Source organism: Penicillium citrinum (assembly GCF_028827155.1).
Source record: "Penicillium citrinum strain IBT 23319 chromosome Unknown utg000006l:1.0-3011923.0:1.0-3012962.0, whole genome shotgun sequence".
In the NCBI taxonomy this organism is placed as follows: Eukaryota; Fungi; Ascomycota; class Eurotiomycetes; order Eurotiales; family Aspergillaceae; genus Penicillium; species Penicillium citrinum.
In genome coordinates, this window is record NW_026622691.1 from 1,443,885 (window position 1) to 1,462,010 (window position 18,126).

General features: G+C 47.2%; 9 protein-coding genes across 9 annotated transcripts; 5 read left to right on the forward strand and 4 right to left on the reverse strand.

Moving 5' to 3' along the window:
* Positions 1–381: 381 nt before the first annotated feature.
* N7469_007069 (decapping enzyme complex catalytic subunit DCP2) lies at positions 382–3,110 on the forward strand (the record flags this gene model as incomplete). Its single annotated transcript, XM_056645987.1, has 3 exons — positions 382–496; positions 591–1,984; positions 2,064–3,110. The coding sequence occupies exons 1-3, from the start codon at positions 466–468 to the stop codon at positions 3,108–3,110; spliced, it is 2,472 nt and encodes an 823-aa protein (XP_056499428.1). The 5' UTR covers positions 382–465.
* A 349-nt stretch (positions 3,111–3,459) lies between these two features.
* On the forward strand, positions 3,460–4,755 carry N7469_007070 (YgfZ/GcvT domain-containing protein; the record flags this gene model as incomplete). The annotated part of the gene is made up of 1 exon (XM_056645988.1): positions 3,460–4,755. One exon carries the CDS (start codon positions 3,460–3,462, stop codon positions 4,753–4,755), a length of 1,296 nt encoding a protein of 431 aa, XP_056499429.1.
* Positions 4,756–4,965: 210 nt separating this feature from the next.
* Positions 4,966–6,219, reverse strand: N7469_007071 (putative cell cycle control protein (Cwf23); the record flags this gene model as incomplete). Its single annotated transcript, XM_056645989.1, has 1 exon — positions 4,966–6,219. One exon carries the CDS (start codon positions 6,217–6,219, stop codon positions 4,966–4,968), a length of 1,254 nt encoding a protein of 417 aa, XP_056499430.1.
* Positions 6,220–6,746: 527 nt separating this feature from the next.
* On the forward strand, positions 6,747–8,390 carry N7469_007072 (uncharacterized protein; the record flags this gene model as incomplete). The annotated part of the gene is made up of 3 exons (XM_056645990.1): positions 6,747–6,852; positions 6,885–7,298; positions 7,348–8,390. 3 exons carry the CDS (start codon positions 6,747–6,749, stop codon positions 8,388–8,390), a joined length of 1,563 nt encoding a protein of 520 aa, XP_056499431.1.
* Positions 8,391–8,548: 158 nt separating this feature from the next.
* Positions 8,549–9,762, reverse strand: N7469_007073 (amidohydrolase family protein; the record flags this gene model as incomplete). The annotated part of the gene is made up of 2 exons (XM_056645991.1): positions 8,549–8,709; positions 8,772–9,762. 2 exons carry the CDS (start codon positions 9,760–9,762, stop codon positions 8,549–8,551), a joined length of 1,152 nt encoding a protein of 383 aa, XP_056499432.1.
* A 949-nt stretch (positions 9,763–10,711) lies between these two features.
* N7469_007074 (uncharacterized protein) lies at positions 10,712–11,026 on the reverse strand (the record flags this gene model as incomplete). Its single annotated transcript, XM_056645992.1, has 1 exon — positions 10,712–11,026. The coding sequence occupies one exon, from the start codon at positions 11,024–11,026 to the stop codon at positions 10,712–10,714; it is 315 nt and encodes a 104-aa protein (XP_056499433.1).
* Positions 11,027–12,510: 1,484 nt separating this feature from the next.
* On the forward strand, positions 12,511–13,731 carry N7469_007075 (uncharacterized protein; the record flags this gene model as incomplete). Its single annotated transcript, XM_056645993.1, has 1 exon — positions 12,511–13,731. One exon carries the CDS (start codon positions 12,511–12,513, stop codon positions 13,729–13,731), a length of 1,221 nt encoding a protein of 406 aa, XP_056499434.1.
* Positions 13,732–14,054: 323 nt separating this feature from the next.
* Positions 14,055–15,540, reverse strand: N7469_007076 (ferritin-like domain-containing protein; the record flags this gene model as incomplete). The annotated part of the gene is made up of 2 exons (XM_056645994.1): positions 14,055–15,086; positions 15,145–15,540. 2 exons carry the CDS (start codon positions 15,538–15,540, stop codon positions 14,055–14,057), a joined length of 1,428 nt encoding a protein of 475 aa, XP_056499435.1.
* A 1,564-nt stretch (positions 15,541–17,104) lies between these two features.
* On the forward strand, positions 17,105–18,087 carry N7469_007077 (SDR family NAD(P)-dependent oxidoreductase; the record flags this gene model as incomplete). The annotated part of the gene is made up of 2 exons (XM_056645995.1): positions 17,105–17,183; positions 17,249–18,087. The coding sequence occupies 2 exons, from the start codon at positions 17,105–17,107 to the stop codon at positions 18,085–18,087; spliced, it is 918 nt and encodes a 305-aa protein (XP_056499436.1).
* Between the last annotated feature and the right edge of the window lie 39 nt (positions 18,088–18,126).

Consider the following 18,126-nt stretch of genomic DNA (forward strand, 5'->3'; position numbering starts at 1 on the left):
CATCGCAGCAAAAAAGAAAAAAAAACAAAAACAAAGAGGGCGAGTCAGGTTTAATAAAGCCGAGAAAGAAAAGAAAAGTGAAGAAAGGGCGGGAGATTGAGATCAAACCACAATCCTGGACAGCAACAGCCAGCAACGTCACTGCGCCGATCACCAGGGATTACACAGCCACATGTTGTGGCTAAGATAAACAGCACTCGCCACAGAAGGTCAGCTGATCTTCAACTTGCGCCCGAACAAGGCAGACCTGCCCAGCTGGTCGAATGACGCCTGACACCAACTTGTCTTTCAGCGCCTGCACATACTCTTACATTTCACCACGCCAACCTTACCTATTGGCTCATTACAGAGCCACTCTGTTACTCGTGGAAGCTGCTCTGTGTTGCGATCTATCGCGCCAGTAGCTTCTCTCCAAGCATCTGGGTTCGGTTGTCCGTGCTGAAATGCTAAGCTCCATTTCCCAACATGACCGAAACAAAGATGCAACTAGAAGATTGTGAGTCACTCGGGATCTTCTTTCTGCTGGATAAGGCACAACCGTGCCATAAGAGGAAAAAAAAGGATCTAACAGAGCCTTTGCGCTGCAACAGGGCTGGATGACTTATGTGTCCGCTTCATCATTAACCTTCCGCGCGAGGAGCTCGAGTCGGTAGAACGAATTTGTTTTCAAGTAGAGGAAGCACAATGGTTTTACGAAGATTTCATTCGTCCACTGGACCCTGCATTGCCTTCCCTCACTTTGAAGACATTCGCCATGCGCATATTCCAGCACTGTCCTCTGATGTCACAATGGTCCACCTATCACCACCAGGCGGCCTTTTCGGAGTTCTTGGCCTACAAGACCCGTGTCCCAGTCCGAGGCGCGATACTTTTAAATGAAGATATGGACGAAGTGGTTCTGGTCAAAGGCTGGAAGAAAGGAGCTAATTGGAGCTTCCCGCGAGGCAAGATCAACAAGGGCGAGAAGGATCTGGACTGCGCTATCCGTGAGGTCTACGAGGAAACAGGATTTGATGTTCGCGAGGCCAATCTGGTGAAAGATGAGGATTCAGTGAAGCACATTGAGATCACTATGCGCGAACAACACATGCGACTTTACGTCTTCCCTGGTGTCCCCCGGGACACTCACTTTGAGCCTCGTACCCGCAAGGAAATTAGCAAGATCGAATGGTACAAACTGACTGAGCTCCCAACATTGAAGAAGAATAAGCAACATGACGAGGGACTCGCCGTGGCCAATGCAAACAAGTTCTACATGGTCGCTCCATTCCTCCATCCACTGAAAAAGTGGATAGCCCAGCAGAAGAAGATCAGTTCAAGAGCTCAAGCCAGCACGAAACAGCCCTCTCATGTCGAAGGGTATTCGTCTATGGATGACAATGCGCCTTATTACCCTAATGGCCATGTTCCCCTGCATATTCCGAGTGATCTTCCCGAAGTGAACTTGAGCCAGGATGCCTCCTCTCATATCAAGCAGTTACTACAGATCGCGGGGCCTGCGCCCACAGTCACCAGTCCTTTGCCGCCTCTTGGGTCCGCGCAGCTTCCTGCCGTTGATCAGCACAAGTCGAACGCACTTCTAGAACTTCTGAGAAAGGGATCTCAAGAGAGAGTTACTCAAATCCAGAACGAACCTCCTCAACCGAATACCGTCCATCCTAACCTACCGCCTGTTGAGCAAGTGTTTCAACGACCACCCAACTTCTTCCCTGGCTTTCCTCCGCAGCAACAGAACATGCCATCACGCCCTGGTCCTCCGTTTGTTGAACCTCAGGTAGACCCCCGTCAACATCCTCAATTTCCCCCAATGGGGCGGCCTGAATTGCCCGGAGCGGCCGAAATGCAGCCTGGACAGGCCTACACAAATCAGACCCCTATGCCTGTACCTTCAAACATTGCGCCCCCAAGGCACGTTCTCGCTCCTTTCCAGCAGACTGGCGACCCCCTCCTGTCTCGACCTGCTCAGCCAGCTCCAGGCCAGGGTGTAGCAGCTCCACATGCGAGCAAGCTGCCTCCCCCCCAAGCTCACTAGTCATTCGCTTTCTCTCCTGAACTTCTTCAAGGATGATTCTTCCAAGACGCCGATAGGATCTCATGCCACACCAGTTTCTGTAGCTCCTGGGCTGGTCCCACCCCAAGTTCCTCAACAACCCCGCAAAACCTCCCAGCATCAAGATAGTCTATTGGATATCTTCAAGGGACCCAAAAGTGGCGCTTCACAGCCAGCTGAATTATCAGGACAACCAGGGCCTCCGGCGCAATCGCCATATGAAAGACACATCCTCCAACGGGCGCAGCAGCAACCACTGTATGACCTCCAGCGTGGGGACGAGGGCCTCAAATCCCAATCAGGACCTGGCCAAACATCTGCCACTGTGTCTGGTCCCTTGAACATGCCTAAATTCGAGGCAGCTTCAAAACCAGCTGGCAAGAAAATGGCCGGTGGACAGGGCCGTAAAAACCAGGGCAAACGCCGAGAGCAGTCTCAGCCGCAGCCACAGCAACTCTCTTCGCCCATCACGATTCTGCCACGACCACAGTCGGCCAAGCGTGATGCGTCGATGCCGTCTCCAAACAAGCAAGCTGCCCAGGCTCCTACTCCATCGCAACTCACTCAGGCTTTGCAAGCGGGGCCACCCGAGTCCGCCAAACCATTTCAGCCTCAAATTCTTCGACGCTCTGAGAAGACAGAATCAGACCATCTGATGACCATTCTACAGAAAGCGGAAAGCGTGGACCGAAAGCCTAGCTTGCCGAGTCTTGAGACAAATACAGTTGAAACGTCCTCGCAGACCACCTTTAACCGCCGACCAAGTCAAAATGTGGCGCAGAGGGATGCACTTTTGTCTCTTTTTGGAAAGTCGGCACCATCTCCAACTCCTCCCTCCGCAGTGCAGCTCGACTCACGAGCAGTGAACCAGCAGATGCCCCATGCTTCTGGCTTGGTCAGCCCTCTTTCCTCCCTTCACCTCAACGCCAGCAGTGGAGATTCTATCTCTCGACGCGGTACCCCTTCCGAGGTCGAGGCGGGCATAAACAACGTTTCATCGCCGAGTAATAAGGCGTTTTTGCTTGGATACCTCCAAGGAGTTGCTAAAGGCAACAAATGAGCTTGTCCCCGATCAAATTTGTGTGATAGGCAGACCGGGATAGAACTATGTTATTAGCCTATGATAATTGAGACAGAAACGCATCACTACAGAGCATCCACGTCCATACTATTTTAGATCTGTAGTTTATTAAATAATAACCACATCCATAGCATACATGGTAACGACGCCCTTTTCTTCAAGCATTTCGTGTTGCGATTGGTATTCAACTCGATTTGATAAATCGTGGATTTGGTTGGTTGTCGGCCTGTAGCGGGAGTTCTCTCCACCGCCTTGGAGTATTCTGCTGGAGCTTCCCCGAAGCCTCTCCGGTGCGTCATGGCAAAGCAACTTGCTTCGTTCTCACACAATGATGCGCTCTCGTATTTCGGTCTGTAGCCGCTGTTTAGCGCGCAGTAGACCCTTCAGTACAACAGCAACTCAGTTTGAGCAAAGTCAAAATGCATCTCCTGTACCATCAACTGGGTACGCCCGCCTTACAAATCGCGGTCTCATCTCGATTACCGGAGCCGATAGCGCAACTTTCCTCCAAGGCTTGATTACACAAAACATGCTAGTTACAAACGATCCGAGCAAAAGCATTCGTCGTACTGGCTCATACACAGCGTTCCTGAATTCCCAAGGCCGTATTTTGAACGACGCATTTGTTTACCCGGTCCCGAATGCCGAGGGTAGTGATCTCGAGCGAGAGTGGTTGGTCGAGGTAGACAAAAATGAGGTTCCGAGCCTATTGAAACATCTGAAAAAGCACAAGCTCCGTGCGAAACTCAAGCTACGAGCTCTGGAGGATGGTGAGCGCACTGTGTGGTCATCATGGAAGAACCACGCCGAGCCTCGGTGGGCTGCATACAACCTCGAATCCGAAACCGCGTCGCCATTTTCGCAGTCTTCAGATGTGATAGGGTGCATTGATACCCGTGCACCGGGCTTCGGTTCTCGCATCGTAACTCCGGGCCCGGAAGAACTGCGCACTTATCTTCCCGATGAAACACAGATCTCTGGAAATGAGGTCGAATTAAATGCATATACCATTCGTCGGATGCTCCATGGTGTTCCTGAGGGACAGACAGAGATCATTCGAGAGGCTGCGCTTCCCATGGAATCTAACATGGATATGGCGCGGGCTATTGATTTCCGCAAGGGCTGTTATGTTGGTCAAGAGCTGACCATTCGTACACACCATACCGGCGTGGTGCGCAAGCGGATTCTACCTGTGCAGTTATACACGGGTGATGCGCCTACGTCAGATACTCCTATATATGATCCATCGGCCGAACTTGCTTTCCCACCTGCTGGCTCAAATATCAACAAAGCTGGCGGCCGCCGTGGCCGTAGCGCAGGCAAGTTCCTTAACGGTGTCGGTAACATCGGTCTTGCATTGTGCCGTCTTGAGATGATGACCGATATTGCTTTAACTGGAGAAGGAACTCAGTTCACACCTGGTAGCGAATTCAAGGTTTCCTGGGTTCCAGAAACAGAGCAGCCTGCTGAAGTCAAGCTCCAGGCGTTTGTCCCTGCTTGGACTAGACAGTTCATTATGGGAAGTATTCGCAAACCGACTCCGCCAGTTGATACAATTAGCGAGCGAGCGCGACAGTTTGTCGAAGAACTAGAGGAAGAGGAAGCCTCTCAACGGAGGGAATAGGCGTTGTACTATCTATCTCCACTGATGTATGCCACTATGTAAAACATGACAATCTGTATCCATAAATATCAAAAGAATAATGTACATGGAAAAGGCCATCATCTAATCTACTAGTAGAAAAGCTGCCTAGAAAACAAAACCAGAGATGTAGTATATCAACAAAGCCTTTTCAAGGCCGGGGTATCATAATGCTATATATCGAAAGTGATTTTATCTAGATCCATTTGCATCTGCAGCTTCATCTTCTTTGGAAAGTTCTTCTTCCAAAGCTTTTCGTTCTTTCTCACGCTGTGCGTTTTTCAAACGCATCATAACAGTTTCTTGGAAACTCGGCATTCCCTTTCCCGACGCTGCTGCAGATGAGAAAGAACCAAATGAGGGAGTCTTGCCAGACTTGGAGGCCGTAGAATTGACACCAGGGAAGTTGAAAGAAGGTTTTGAAGGCTTGTCGGATGCCTTGGCCTCTTGTGCGGTAACCGCAGCAGGTTTCTGCTGTTCGGAAGGCATATTTTGTTTGGAGGGAATGTCTTCTGGTCTAGGTTTGTCGGTAGCTTCATGATTCAAAACCGGGGCAGTACCAGATGCCCAATCAACAGATTCGATATGAGCCCAGTCTCGTTCTTTTTGGCCGGTTTGACGGAGCTTTTTCTCGCTGTCCACAACGGCTGCGTGGGCGCCCACGATAGACTCAAAAACAATAGCACCAGTTGCAAGTGTCACTTTCTCGCGCTTCCCCTCAACACGTTTCCTTTTATCCTTAAGCATGAAAGTTCCCTCTACCTTTCCAAACGACTCAAACATCGCCTTCAATCGGTCCGAATCAAGCTCCAGCGCATCTCGGTCCCAGCGCACCTTTATTGTCCGATCTATTTCAGGAACATTTGCACCACCATCTTGAGATCGATCAACACGCTGAGAGCCACGGTCAGCTGCTTTCCGAGCCTCCTCCTCTTCTGCCTGAACCTTCTGCTCTTCTTCTTCAAGCTCACGCTTCATCTTGTCCGCAGCCTCACGACGACGACGGCGTCCATCCTCCGCAATGCGCTGAATTTCTTGTTGGAGTTTGATCTCAGCTTCATCATCAGCCGTAGTTGCCCATGATCTCTTAACGCCCTGCTGAGCAGCAGCACCAGCCCGTTCAGCAGCTTCAAGCTCCTCGCGCATTTTACGTTTCGCCGCGCCCATTTGTTCGCGCTCGCGCTGCTTGCGCAGTCGTGCCTCGCGGGCATTATCGTAGAGTTGTCGAATAGAAGAGTCTGAGAGGACATCGTTGGCGATCTGAAGAAGGTGGAACTTGTCGATGTCCGCTGTGGTTGGATTTGCGATTTTATCGGGGTGGTATTTCAGTGCTGTTTTGCGATAGGCGCGTCGGATCTCGGAGTCCGTTGCGGATGGTGAGAGGTCGAGTAAGGCGTAAAAGTCCTGATCAGACGCAGCGTGCGCCTTGAGATCATCTGTTGACATTTTGGCGGTATGAATGGATGAAGTTGAGGATTGGTTAACTTGAGAGAATGCGATGCGAGTGGACATTCAATTTTTACGGTCGGCGGTAGATACTCCGTGCGCACTTTTCTATGAGATCTGATATGTGATATTCAGCAATCTTTCTTTCAATTTCGGAATAGATTTTGTAAATTTCTCTTGGTTCAATGAAATAGAACTTCATTTGCTTGAGACGCCATTTCAGGAGCAATAGCTGAAGGCATGGTGTCAGTGATTCCATTTCAACTGGAAAGTGTTTGTAGATGAATGAATATATATCTTGATCACACCTGTGTGGGCATACTATAACTATAGCATGTCAATCCTACACTTGCCAGAGTCAAAGTTGATCACGATGGTCTATAAACTTGAACTTGACTCAATTGTAATATGAAAAGAAATTAAATGAAGTGACAAAGCTGATGTTTGAGGCTCACGTGCTCTCCTACTTTCTGTAGACTCGCCAACTTCACTTCCTTTTTAACTTGGAATCTCCCCTTGTGATCAGAATGGTGTCCTCAACAGCAGCTGGCACGTTGGCTCCACCTGATAGGACTCATCTGGCACTGGCATTGGCTATCGTCAAGAACAAGCCTCCAGAATGTCAAGTCAAAGGTAAGTGATTTACAAGTATGAACTGAGTCAAGGTGACGTGCACCGAAATGACGCCCCAATCGCAGAATATATCGCTCGAATAAGAAAGTCAATCAGACTGTCCAGAGAATTGAACATATCTTGCCCAGAAAAGTTCTTTGACAGTGTATTCTTCTGGAAATCTGCTTATGAGAAGTCGGAGGCTGAACAGGCCAAATTACTCAATAACATGTACGACTTGGAACAGCGCAATTTGAGTCTTCTTGCAAAGTCAAATCCAATATCAGCTGGAGAAAATAATACGTTGGTCTCATCAAACAAACGCAAGCAGAGCGGTATGAGTGAAAAAAACGATCAGTCCAAATCCACTGCCAAGAGAGCACGATCAAACCTGGCGAAGAATATTTCACGCAAAGGCACCGGGTTCAAGCAACGTGCTCTAGAGGTCTCTCATGATGAGAAGAGGAGTAAGTGGTATCTTGTCAATGAGACTCCAAATACTAATCACATAGTCAGCAACATCTTTCATAAGACAAATGTGTAACCTACAACGGGCCGTGCAAAAGAGACGGAATGAAAAGAGCCTGGCGACACACGCTGTAATGATGTGCAAGGAAGCAGAGCTTTTGGTGTTTGAAACTATACAACAAGAGATCAGAGCAAGTTGCCGAAGAGTTACAGAAAACACGACGGCCACCGATCCAATCCCCAGTGCCATTTTCGAAGGAGTGGAACTTGCGTTTGGTCTTTCATATCGAGCACTTCACAAGATTGCCAAACCTGGAGATGAGCCCAACGAGGGAAAAGGCCAAATTATCTATTACCTCGTGTGCCTTTTTGAGTCAATTTCAGTCGCCCTCTCGCAGTACTGCACTGCCATCTCAAAGCCAAAACCTGAATTGGAAAACATTGACCAGGCGACGACGCAGTCCAGAAAGCACAAAGCGCAAAAACGAGCCCGGACCCTTACTCAATCATTGAATCGAGCAGAACAAAGGGAAGAGGAGATCCCTCGAGAGTTGACTGATCTATTGTGCAGCATGGCGAGATCACTGGACCTCGAAAAGGAGGACGATCAGAAGGTCATGGAGGGTTTCCTTTTCGTTGTTCTTGGTCGAGTTGGTAGAATGTTGGCTTTATTCGTCTTCAAAGATCTTCAGCTACCACTCGAAGCTTGCCCAGGACTGCAGCCTCCTGATGGACTCTCATCAATGCATCTGGAAGGGTTGTCACCGGATGTTGGAAAATGCGAGGCGACTTACCTCATCAAATTGCTCAGATCATTATTCCTCGATGACAATTCTCCCATCTCGGGCCACTCAGAAAAAGGAGTCCCATTTCTGCGGGGTCAAAAGGACCGACTCCAGCGTACACTTCTTAAAGCAATCTTCGGAGAAGATGAGCCATTATTCCACCAAGGATTGAGACGACCGAATACACCACCACCTCAGGACAATAATGGTGACGAAGCTGAAAAATCAGAATTCTCAGAATGGTTTACACAGGAACTGTGGAATCTAGTTGGCTGGGACGTGCTGAGCAATCTCAGCTGCCGTTGAGACCCGAGAACAGCTTTTTATCTGAACAAGTGATCATCGAAGGCCGTGACTATTGGAATACGACTATATAGTAGTCTATATATCATAAGAAGAAGCATGAGATATGGCTTTAGGTGCTACTTATCCGTCTAGTAGAACGGATAGTTATAATATACTGCTTAATTCAAATCGAGAATCCGCACGGCATTTTCTCCAAGTATAGCAGCAACAGAAGTGTGGTCTTCTTTGAAGACTTCATTGATAGCCGTATAATTTGTGGTCACACTGAGCCATTTCGCGTCTTCACCCCCAAGAGGTGGAAAGAAGGGATGATCAGTTCCTAAAATCAAATAATATTAGCGCTTACGATCAAAATCGAAGACAAAAACCAATGAAGCTTACCAAAAAGCAACCGATCAGTACTGCCCGCCGAAATAGCCGCTTGCAGTCCAGCTTTGCCATAAACAACAGCGTCAAGATAGATATTAGTCTTAAGAACCTCCCAAATACTCCGCTGAGGACCCGGAACATCACCACCATTTTCCTTGAACTTCCGCTCATGCGCAATACAGCTCTCGATTCTCCCAGCTAGAAATGGGATTGCTCCACCCGAATGAGCTAACAAGATTCGCAAGCGAGGAAAGCGATCAAAGACCTTGCTCAGCAACATTCGAGTTACCGCGATAGTCGTTTCAAGAGGAAAGCCCAGGGCAAGTGGAAGAACATGTCCATAACGAGCCGTTGTCTCAGAACCCCCAAATGCTTCATCGGGAAGACCGTAGTGCGGGTGAAGGAATAAGAGTTGTTGTGACTCTTCCAGTGCTCCCCAGACTGGATCTAGTTTAGGATCATCTAGACCAGAGCCCAATCCCGATGTCCCCATAATCACACCACGGATATGTGAGAGAGAAGACAGTCGATGGATCTCTTCAACGATTATATCCGGAGTGGGCGCGCTCAAAGGCAAAGCACCGAATGCGAAGAGGGTTCTCTTCTCCCGGAGAGGAAGAGTATTATCGGGGTCTGCGGCTTGATTGATATCCACACATGTGGCATTGAGGTCATCATTGATACGGATAGCCCATGTCTGCGCTTCTTCTGGAGAAAGAAAATCAAGCCATGGATTTGCAAGAGAGATTACACTGCAATTGATGCCGTGGTTTTGCATAAAGTCTAGCTTGACATTGATATCTGAGTAGGATGAGTCTACGGGTCGACCGCGTTGATCGATGGGGATTGCGGGGTCGTCGTCTGAGGAGAGAATGATTAATCGAGGTGTTCCGTTGTCTTCTGGATCGTGAATGTATGGCACTGTTTTGCGGGCGCGAAGCATTGTCATGTACGAGGGAGGGTAGACATGAGTGTGGATATCCACGACGAAAGGGCGTGTCATGTTGATTGTGATTTCAGGTAGTGCAGATGGTTAAATGGCTTGGAAGATGAGAGGAAAAGTTTCAATGATGAACATGAATGTTGTTGAGGTCCTGGTTGTGCTTGGCTGATAAGACTTGCAGATGATTGCATGCGGGGGTTGCATTCTACAATCTTTACTATTGGATATGACCAGGGCGGGGGCTACTATCGGAATAACTAGTATCTGATACCAGACTAATGGGTTATCGTTCTTGATTTGCCTTTTTCTATTTAGTATTTGGGTTACTAGCACAACTACATGATAGAGTACGCTAAGTAATTCCTGAAACAAGCAAAGCACAGTGCTGAATGAGGCAGGAAAAAGGACAATGAAACAAGTCCCATGTATATCAAGAGGAGAAAGTACAATGTTTAATATAAGTGTGGAAATCGAAATCAATGGTAACAAGCTCCTCAACATATCCTAGACTTGTGCCTTCTATGCATCCAATGTCATATATAGTATAGTATCGCGGGTGCCTAAGTAGCCAGCGGGGAAGCGTGAGATTGACTAAAATACATAAGGACGGTGTATTTTCAAGGTTGACACTGATGCAGAATGGTACGATCTTCGAATGTAATTGAAAATCCGTATTGCATGAGTTTCTTCTAGGGCCAGTGTTGACTAGTGGAAAACAACACTAATCCTGGGAAACTGCTACACTCATTTGAACCAAGGCTTGTTATCATATTGCCGTACTCGACGGCCCTGTACATATATTGAAATTGAAGCTATTATTGACGCAAATCAATATTGACCCAGGAAGACAAGCCCGAAAAAGAAAGGTCGTTTTCCATCTATCAAATAATTGTCGCACCATCGATTATGTCGTGTCGCCTTGATCCAACACAACAAGAATTAGCACCTAGTTTTCATGATTCATTATGAGGCATTAAGCACCACATCACTCACATCAGTGGGATCTGATCTACAGGCTGGGACCACCGAGGGTGATAGGCTGCTTGTTGGTGAAGTTGGGGATGTCGGCAAAGATCTTGGGGCTCTCAGGGTCTTGCAGAGCGTTCTTGATGGACTCCTCGCTCTCGAAGGCCAAGTTGGCAGCGATCAAGTACTTGGACCGAGATCCGTCCAGGGAAGTGTTGTACTTGATAACTTTCCAGCTGACCAGGCCGTACTTCTTCCAAATGGACTCGACAAGCGGCATGTGAGTCTGGAGGTAGTAGGACTCATCGAAAGTGATGTCCTCATCATTGGGGTACATGACCGAAGCGTGGTAAGACATAATTGTGAGATTGAAGAATGTATTTCCAATACGAAAAAGAAAGATCAGAAAATGAATGAGGGGCAAAAAGGGAGAAAAGAAGGAAAAAGAAAACAAAACAACTTGAAGCAAAGAGGGGCAACGAGCCCGTTGAAGCCGAGGATCGCGGCTGAGTAATCCAACATAAGAGCTTCAAGCGGGGCGACTTTTTCGATTTCCGTCCATTTTTGGATGTCCACGTTTGACCCTAAAAAAAAGGTGGAGAGCTGCTAAGCCAAATATGTACTACTTACTTGAGTATTCTCCGGATAATTACATGACTGTCTTGAATCTGACTTGAGCGAGCGCATTCAATGGATTCTCATTCCACATGCGGCTCCCCGCAGGCTCCATGTGTAAGCACAAAAACAAATGGCGAATTCACAATCCATTGACGCCGGTTGTAGATTTTTTTTTTTTGATACTGGAGAAGCTGAGGATAGAATAATACCCACCCTTTAGTTACATGAATTGAACCTGATACATATTGGCCCTATCATTGATCTCAAAGGATAAGCAATTTTGGATACACAGCTAGGAGTAAGGTTATCACTAAACAATAATTGCCACCATCATCTTGGATGGTGGGACAGTCAATATGAATAACTCCTTTGGTACATAGTTGCATCACTTATGAACTTCCGCCTATTTTCCTTTTACCCATTTGATCCCAAGGACCTGTGCTCATTGGCCCTTTTGAGATTTGTATCCCGAGCATGATGCTCCTATGAAGTTTGTCTTCTTTACCACGGGGTCTATCCATGTCCATTATACAGAATCCCAACGACAGCGAATAGACCTAAGAATAGAGTGACCGGCTTGGCCCAGCTTGAGGTTGTCTCGAAGTCCGCAATCGCCTGCTTGACTCTAGCTGCGTCCTCCTTGGAGTACAACGCAAGTCTGTGCACATTGGCCTTCTTGTAATATTCGGCATTGCCATGCCAAGGTATGCCGAGGCAATAGGGAAGTAAGAAGGTGATGGATTCAATTAAAGAAATTAAAGAAACAATTATCCTAAAAAGGGCGGATCCTCGACTGAGGAACGTGCTATCTAACTACCCTAGCTATGGAAACACGATCACTACAGATAACACACCAGGGGGTTGGTATTTTAACAAGAATACACTAATAAATGATTTGATGGAGGATGTCACATTTCCAACCTAACTCTAGATTGTGCTGAACAGGCCAGGACTAAAGACTTTCAAGGGGTATAAAATTTAGTTATGGCCTTTGCAAGACTCACTGATAGAGAGATGAGGCTCTATAGTGTAGGAGAATGTGGCCAAATGAGCTAGTATGACCAATCAGGTTGACCGCCTGCATCCTTTGGCCAGACAATCCTCTCATTTCAAACGATCTGCTGATTGACTTGCCAAAGTCGTAGTTGGCCCCCAGAAGGAAAGTCTCATGACAATGTCTCACCCGGAAAATCCCAGCAATTCCCACATGCAACTAATCTTATCATGGCTCGAGCCGGCCTGCAGCGACGTGGGCAAAGCTCGCGCCTGGTTCGAGGCACTGGAGCCGTATTGATTTTCGCTATTCTGTACAGGATCTTCTTTCAGGGTCTTTCTCTTCCACGTCTCACATCTAGCTCAGCCGACCGGGAAGCTGAACAGGAAGCCAGTGGGTTTTCATGGAGTTGCACACGACTAGAGCATCCTCTCATGGAGGGTTGCGAGCATTTATGGTTAGACGAGAAGAACCGAAGGCTTTATGGAACGTGCTCCAATCTTTCAAGACCTGAGGATACACTCAATGATGTGAATGTGTCACACAGAGATCATGTCAGTGTCATGGAAATCGACTCGCCACCAGGGCAATACAATGCCTACAATTTATACCAGCTGGATATCGCCGATGATTTTGACGGAGAACTGAACCTTCACGGACTTGACGCGCATCGTATTGGGGATCGGCTTCGGTTCTGGATGATCAACTATAGACCATCTACCATGATTACCAACGAAGAGGAACTTGGTGAGAAATTGAACTACACGATCGAAATTTTTGACTTGGATGAGGATACCGGTACCCTATTACCCGTGAAAACAATATCAAGTGACGCTTTGGACTCGCCAAATAACTTGGCTGTAGATCCAATTGGTGATGAGATTATTGTAATAAATGACTATTTTACCAAAGTCGGATCGTTCAGAGGCAAATTGGCTGGCGGAGAGGCATATCTATCAGTGTGTATGACAGAGTCAGGTGAATGCCGCATGGTTGCGAACAACGGCTTCGAATTTGCCAATGGCATGGTGAGCGATAGCCAGGGACGTTTCTACGTATCTGCCACTACAGGAACAGTTGTTATATACGAGCTGGAGCATGGCCAACTTAAATTCCTGGACTCATTTGGACAGCAGATGGCAATTGATAGGATCTCTGTTAATGCAGAAGACAATCTTGTCATAACCACCTTTCCAGATCCCTTTGAACTGCAGAAAGCATCTTCAAACCCCCAAGAACCAGTGGCTGGAGCGATCATATTTTCAACTGCAAGGCAAAAGACTGATTCAAGAGAGTCAGACGAACAAGGGTATGAAGCATACCTTTTGATTGAAGATGAAGATGGTGAGCTCATGCCTTCGACTACTATCGCGGTGCATGATGTGAAAACAGAACGCCTTTTTCTAGCTGGCAAATTCTCGCGTGGTATCAGCATTTGTACAAGACAATAAATTCATACCCACTTCTCACGAACAATTCTGAACGAGGAAGATCCGAATCGCAGAATACTTCGTCAAGATATTTACTTTCCATTGTAACTACTGTTACTCTACAGGACAAGGCAGCTCCCCGATATTTGATAAAACCTTGAAAGCCTCAAATTATCATTGCTTGTAATTAAACGATTCAATCGACATCATATTTGTTCGAATTTCGACGACTATCCCTCATCAATCTGCCACAAAATTGCAAACTCCCAACTTGACTCTCGGGAAAAATCTGCTATTCAAGCCTCCCCAGCTTCAAATGAGTCCATGGAGTTCCCAAGAATGACTCAGCCCGCTTGATAAATAGCGGGTCCAGCAACGACATGTGGATTGATCAGGCTCAAATTAAACGGCGTCAAGAACGGGTCGGAGTCGGTAATAGCGATGAACATAGTGCCATTGATCGCGGGATCACCCTGATACGTCTCCAAATTTGGTTGAACGGTGTAACCACGATTGCCGTGTCCAATATGCAACTGCGTGTAAGTAACATTCAATTGAGAAACCCAAATCACGTATCGGGGCATGTTTGCATGGGCCGTCGTAACATAGCTGTTATTAGGACCAACTTTTGAATCTGGGTTTTCCCATTGCAATGCAATCAGGCGTCCAGGAAACGAAAGAGGCGTGTATTGAATCGGCTTATCTTTGCATTTGTTTCCGGACCCAGAGGATGTATCGTTGGGAAATCGGACTGCATTGATTCCAGAAGAGAGGGTACTGTTGAAGACCCAAGTAACGTTCGACCTGCTGGACCCGTTTGAACTATTCGAACCACTGATAGAAACCATCGGCTGGTTAATGATCCTGAGGCCCGGGAAATTTTGCCAAATGAGACGTGTCTGATTGGCAGGACATGAACTGATGAAGGGTGCCAGCAATGACCATGCCCAGGACTGGGGAATACCAGTCTCAAACCACTCTGGTATTGGAAAAAGTCCTTGAAACTGGCGGAATATTAATTGCTGTCGTGCTTCGACTGTGATAGTCTGTGTCAGGAGCGTCGCAGCTTCTCGAGAATCCAGGTGTGCCAAAAATCCATAGACTCCCGCTTCGCCAAAGCGAGTAAGTTTCTGGCAGAAGTCAAGGAATTCTTTAACATTAGTGTAAGGATAGTTGTAAGAGCATTGCTGTGGGGCTTGGGCACCGAGGATATTGCTCAGCATCGTGACATGTCCGATTTCTTGTGCTGCCATGAAGGCAATCAGATCCCGATCTGCGGTAGTCAAGCCGGCAGCTTTGAAATCTTTCTTGGAGAAACGTCGTAAGCCATCTTGGAAAAGGTCCAATTCAATCCATTCCTGGTATAATGCAAGGGCCTGATACCCACGTTAATATGGACGTGGATTTCCTTCTGCTAGGAACACAAGTACGTACAAGGGACTCATAGTCGAAGTCGCTTCTGGCATTATAGACTGGGATTGATCCATTAGTTCCTACGCCCCCGGCTGGAACATACGGGGCAGGTTCCGCGTTGTGAAGATTTCCATCACTGGGATAAGTTGTAGCTGCTGGAATAACATGGCCCCCTGAAATGCCATTCCCGACTGAAGTGGCAGTCAAGGCCCCAGTTGTGGATGGGGTTCCACTGAATGGAGTATGTGGTTGAGAGCTAGAATGAGATCTAGTTAATGGTCCAGTCACCAAAGAAACCGACTGAGATTCTGACTCTGATTCAAGGCTTGTAGTTGTATGGGACACTTTCTGGTGAGGGGACGCAGCCGTGAATGACAGTAAGCACAGAAGGCCCCACTGGAATAGGAGGTGCCACATGTTAGATAAAACCTGAAAGGTATCAAGATGAAAATAGATCGTTCAATTTCGACAGTTCTGGGTGTGTCATAGTACGCATATCCTGAGTAGTGGTGTCCCAGGAAGATGATCCAGTGCACTGCATCAGGGGTTCTTGGATGATTATAAGGGACCAGCAATTGGGTCAATACATCATCCCATGGGCAAGGATTGACGCGAGGTGAGCCTACCAGACAGTATGATTCTATCAAGTTTGAGCTCCAGTCAGTGCACATCTTGCGCATCCATTGTTTATGATTACCTTATACCAGCTCAACGAAGCAATCACCATGTCAGGTAAACTTGGCAACATACATCAACAGCAGCATTGTATCTAACAGAAAGCAAATATATCCCATAAAGCCTAACGCGAGACATGAGATGAAAGTCGTCGAGCCAATCGAGCTGTAATTGAAATTCTAAGCGAATGATTAACATGACCTGACATTTTCAGTTAAGGTTTCTCATATTGTTGCCCGGAACACAATTATAAAAATCTCCTGATACGATTGGAGTTCAGTCTTCGCGAGCCACGGTTACAATAAAGTATTGTGATCCGAAATGGGAAAAAAGGAGCTTCCGTCCAAATAGTAGGGATATTTGTTGCGGAGTGGTCGGATCTATCAAATTATTTCTTGTACCTATATCCCTATTGATACATACCATTTCCTATGCGTACAAATGAACAATCGCTAATCAGAAGAAAACATAATATCGAGGTCAATGCAAGTGCCCTCAAACCTAAGATATTTACCAGAATCCCCTTGGCAGAAGCTATCTCGAGCATCTTTGGCGACGGCGGATGGCGGCGGTATTGACGTTGAACTTACAACCATGGCTTGTCTACAACGCGGGCAATCTTTGGCAATGGAAGTCAAGTCCGTCCTCGGATGTACCGGGTTCAAATTATGAATTAGGCTCCGCAACAAAAGTAAAAAGGTGTCAATAAGCGACTGTTTCCGTCCTGCCATCAAAAGTCTGCAGCCGAATCTTCCACGGATTCGATATGTACACTCGGCCTTAGTGTAAATCCTCGTACTAATGATACATTGTTATATACACGCTCAAACTAAAGCTAAAGTTCAGGACTCAGATTGATAAACCAGATATGAAGTTGACAGAAAGAATTTGAGAGCCCGGTTAAATGAGTTTACCTTCTTCTTATTGAATTTTCCACAACATTTGTCCGATGAAAGATGATCAATGATGTTAAGTTCAACCTCAAGTTCCGGGGTTATAGATATTTGCGATGAGATGAGAGAGACCGTGCTGCTATTACTTCAGAAAACACCAAATTGAGAGTCGATTACTTGATGGCATAGAATTGATTGTTTTCACCTAATTATATGGGAATCTCTTGCTTAGCCGAGGACTGACGAAGAACATCGGCGTCTGCGCCGAGCTGTGGGGACTGACGATCTCGCAATCGCGGGGGATCGTGTCCAAATCAGGTTGTGTGAGGAATTGATAAGAAGACCTTCACTCCTCTTCACTCATAGCACAAAATTATCATTCAGCTTGTCATCCGACTATTCAAACGACCGAAATGTCTCAGTCTCACCTACACGCTTCCAATTTGTTCTCTGTCGAGGGCCGGGTGGCTGTCATCACTGGCGGAGGTAGCGGTGAGGCTTCATGATAATTATAATCTGATATTGGACATCCCAACTGATGTGAACCCCTCGGGCAGGTCTTGGTAGTATCATGGCCCGCGCACTAGCTACCAATGGTGCCGCGAAGGTCTTTGTCCTGGGACGTCGCGAAAATGCTCTCCAAGAGACGGTCGCTCGATCTCCCCCTGGCGTGGTCATCCCAATCCAGTGTGACGTGACCTCAAAGGAATCATTGGAGGCTGCATACAAAGCAGTTGGATCGCAAACTACTCATGTAGATATTCTGTTCGCCAATGGCGGAATTTTGGGACCACTGATGCGGCCGCGCCAGAACGAGGATGGAACACCTATTCCACTGAGCGAGCTGCGTGACGAACTGTTCAATGTTCCAATGGAGGAATTCACCAATGTGTTGAATGTCAATGTCACAGGGGCTTATTATACAGTTCTGGCATTTTTGCCTCTGTTGGAAGCAGCCAACAAGCGACGACAGGCGGCGAAGCCGGGTGTGTTGAGTCCTCCAACTGCACAGGTTGTCATTACGAGCTCAATCGCTGGCTTCAACCGTAAGGTACCCTTCAGCTACGCGTACAACACGTCCAAGGCCGCTGCTACACACCTAGTCAAGACTCTCTCCACTACCCTCAGTGACTACGACATTCGTGTGAACGGCATCGCGCCTGGTCTTTATCAATCTGAAATGTCCAACAATGTCTTCGAGGACAGTGGCATTCAGGGTGGTGGAGTCACGGAGGGGTCTTTCCCGAAAGAAATGATTCCAATTAGGCGAGGTGGGAGTGAGGAGGATTTCGCTGGTTTGGTTGTGTGGATGGCGAGTGCTTCTGGTGGCTACTTGAGTGGCACCATGATGCTTACCGATGGGGGCCGACTCAGTGTGGTCCCAAATACTTACTAAATATCTACAAGTAGCACACACGATCTGGACAAAAATGGG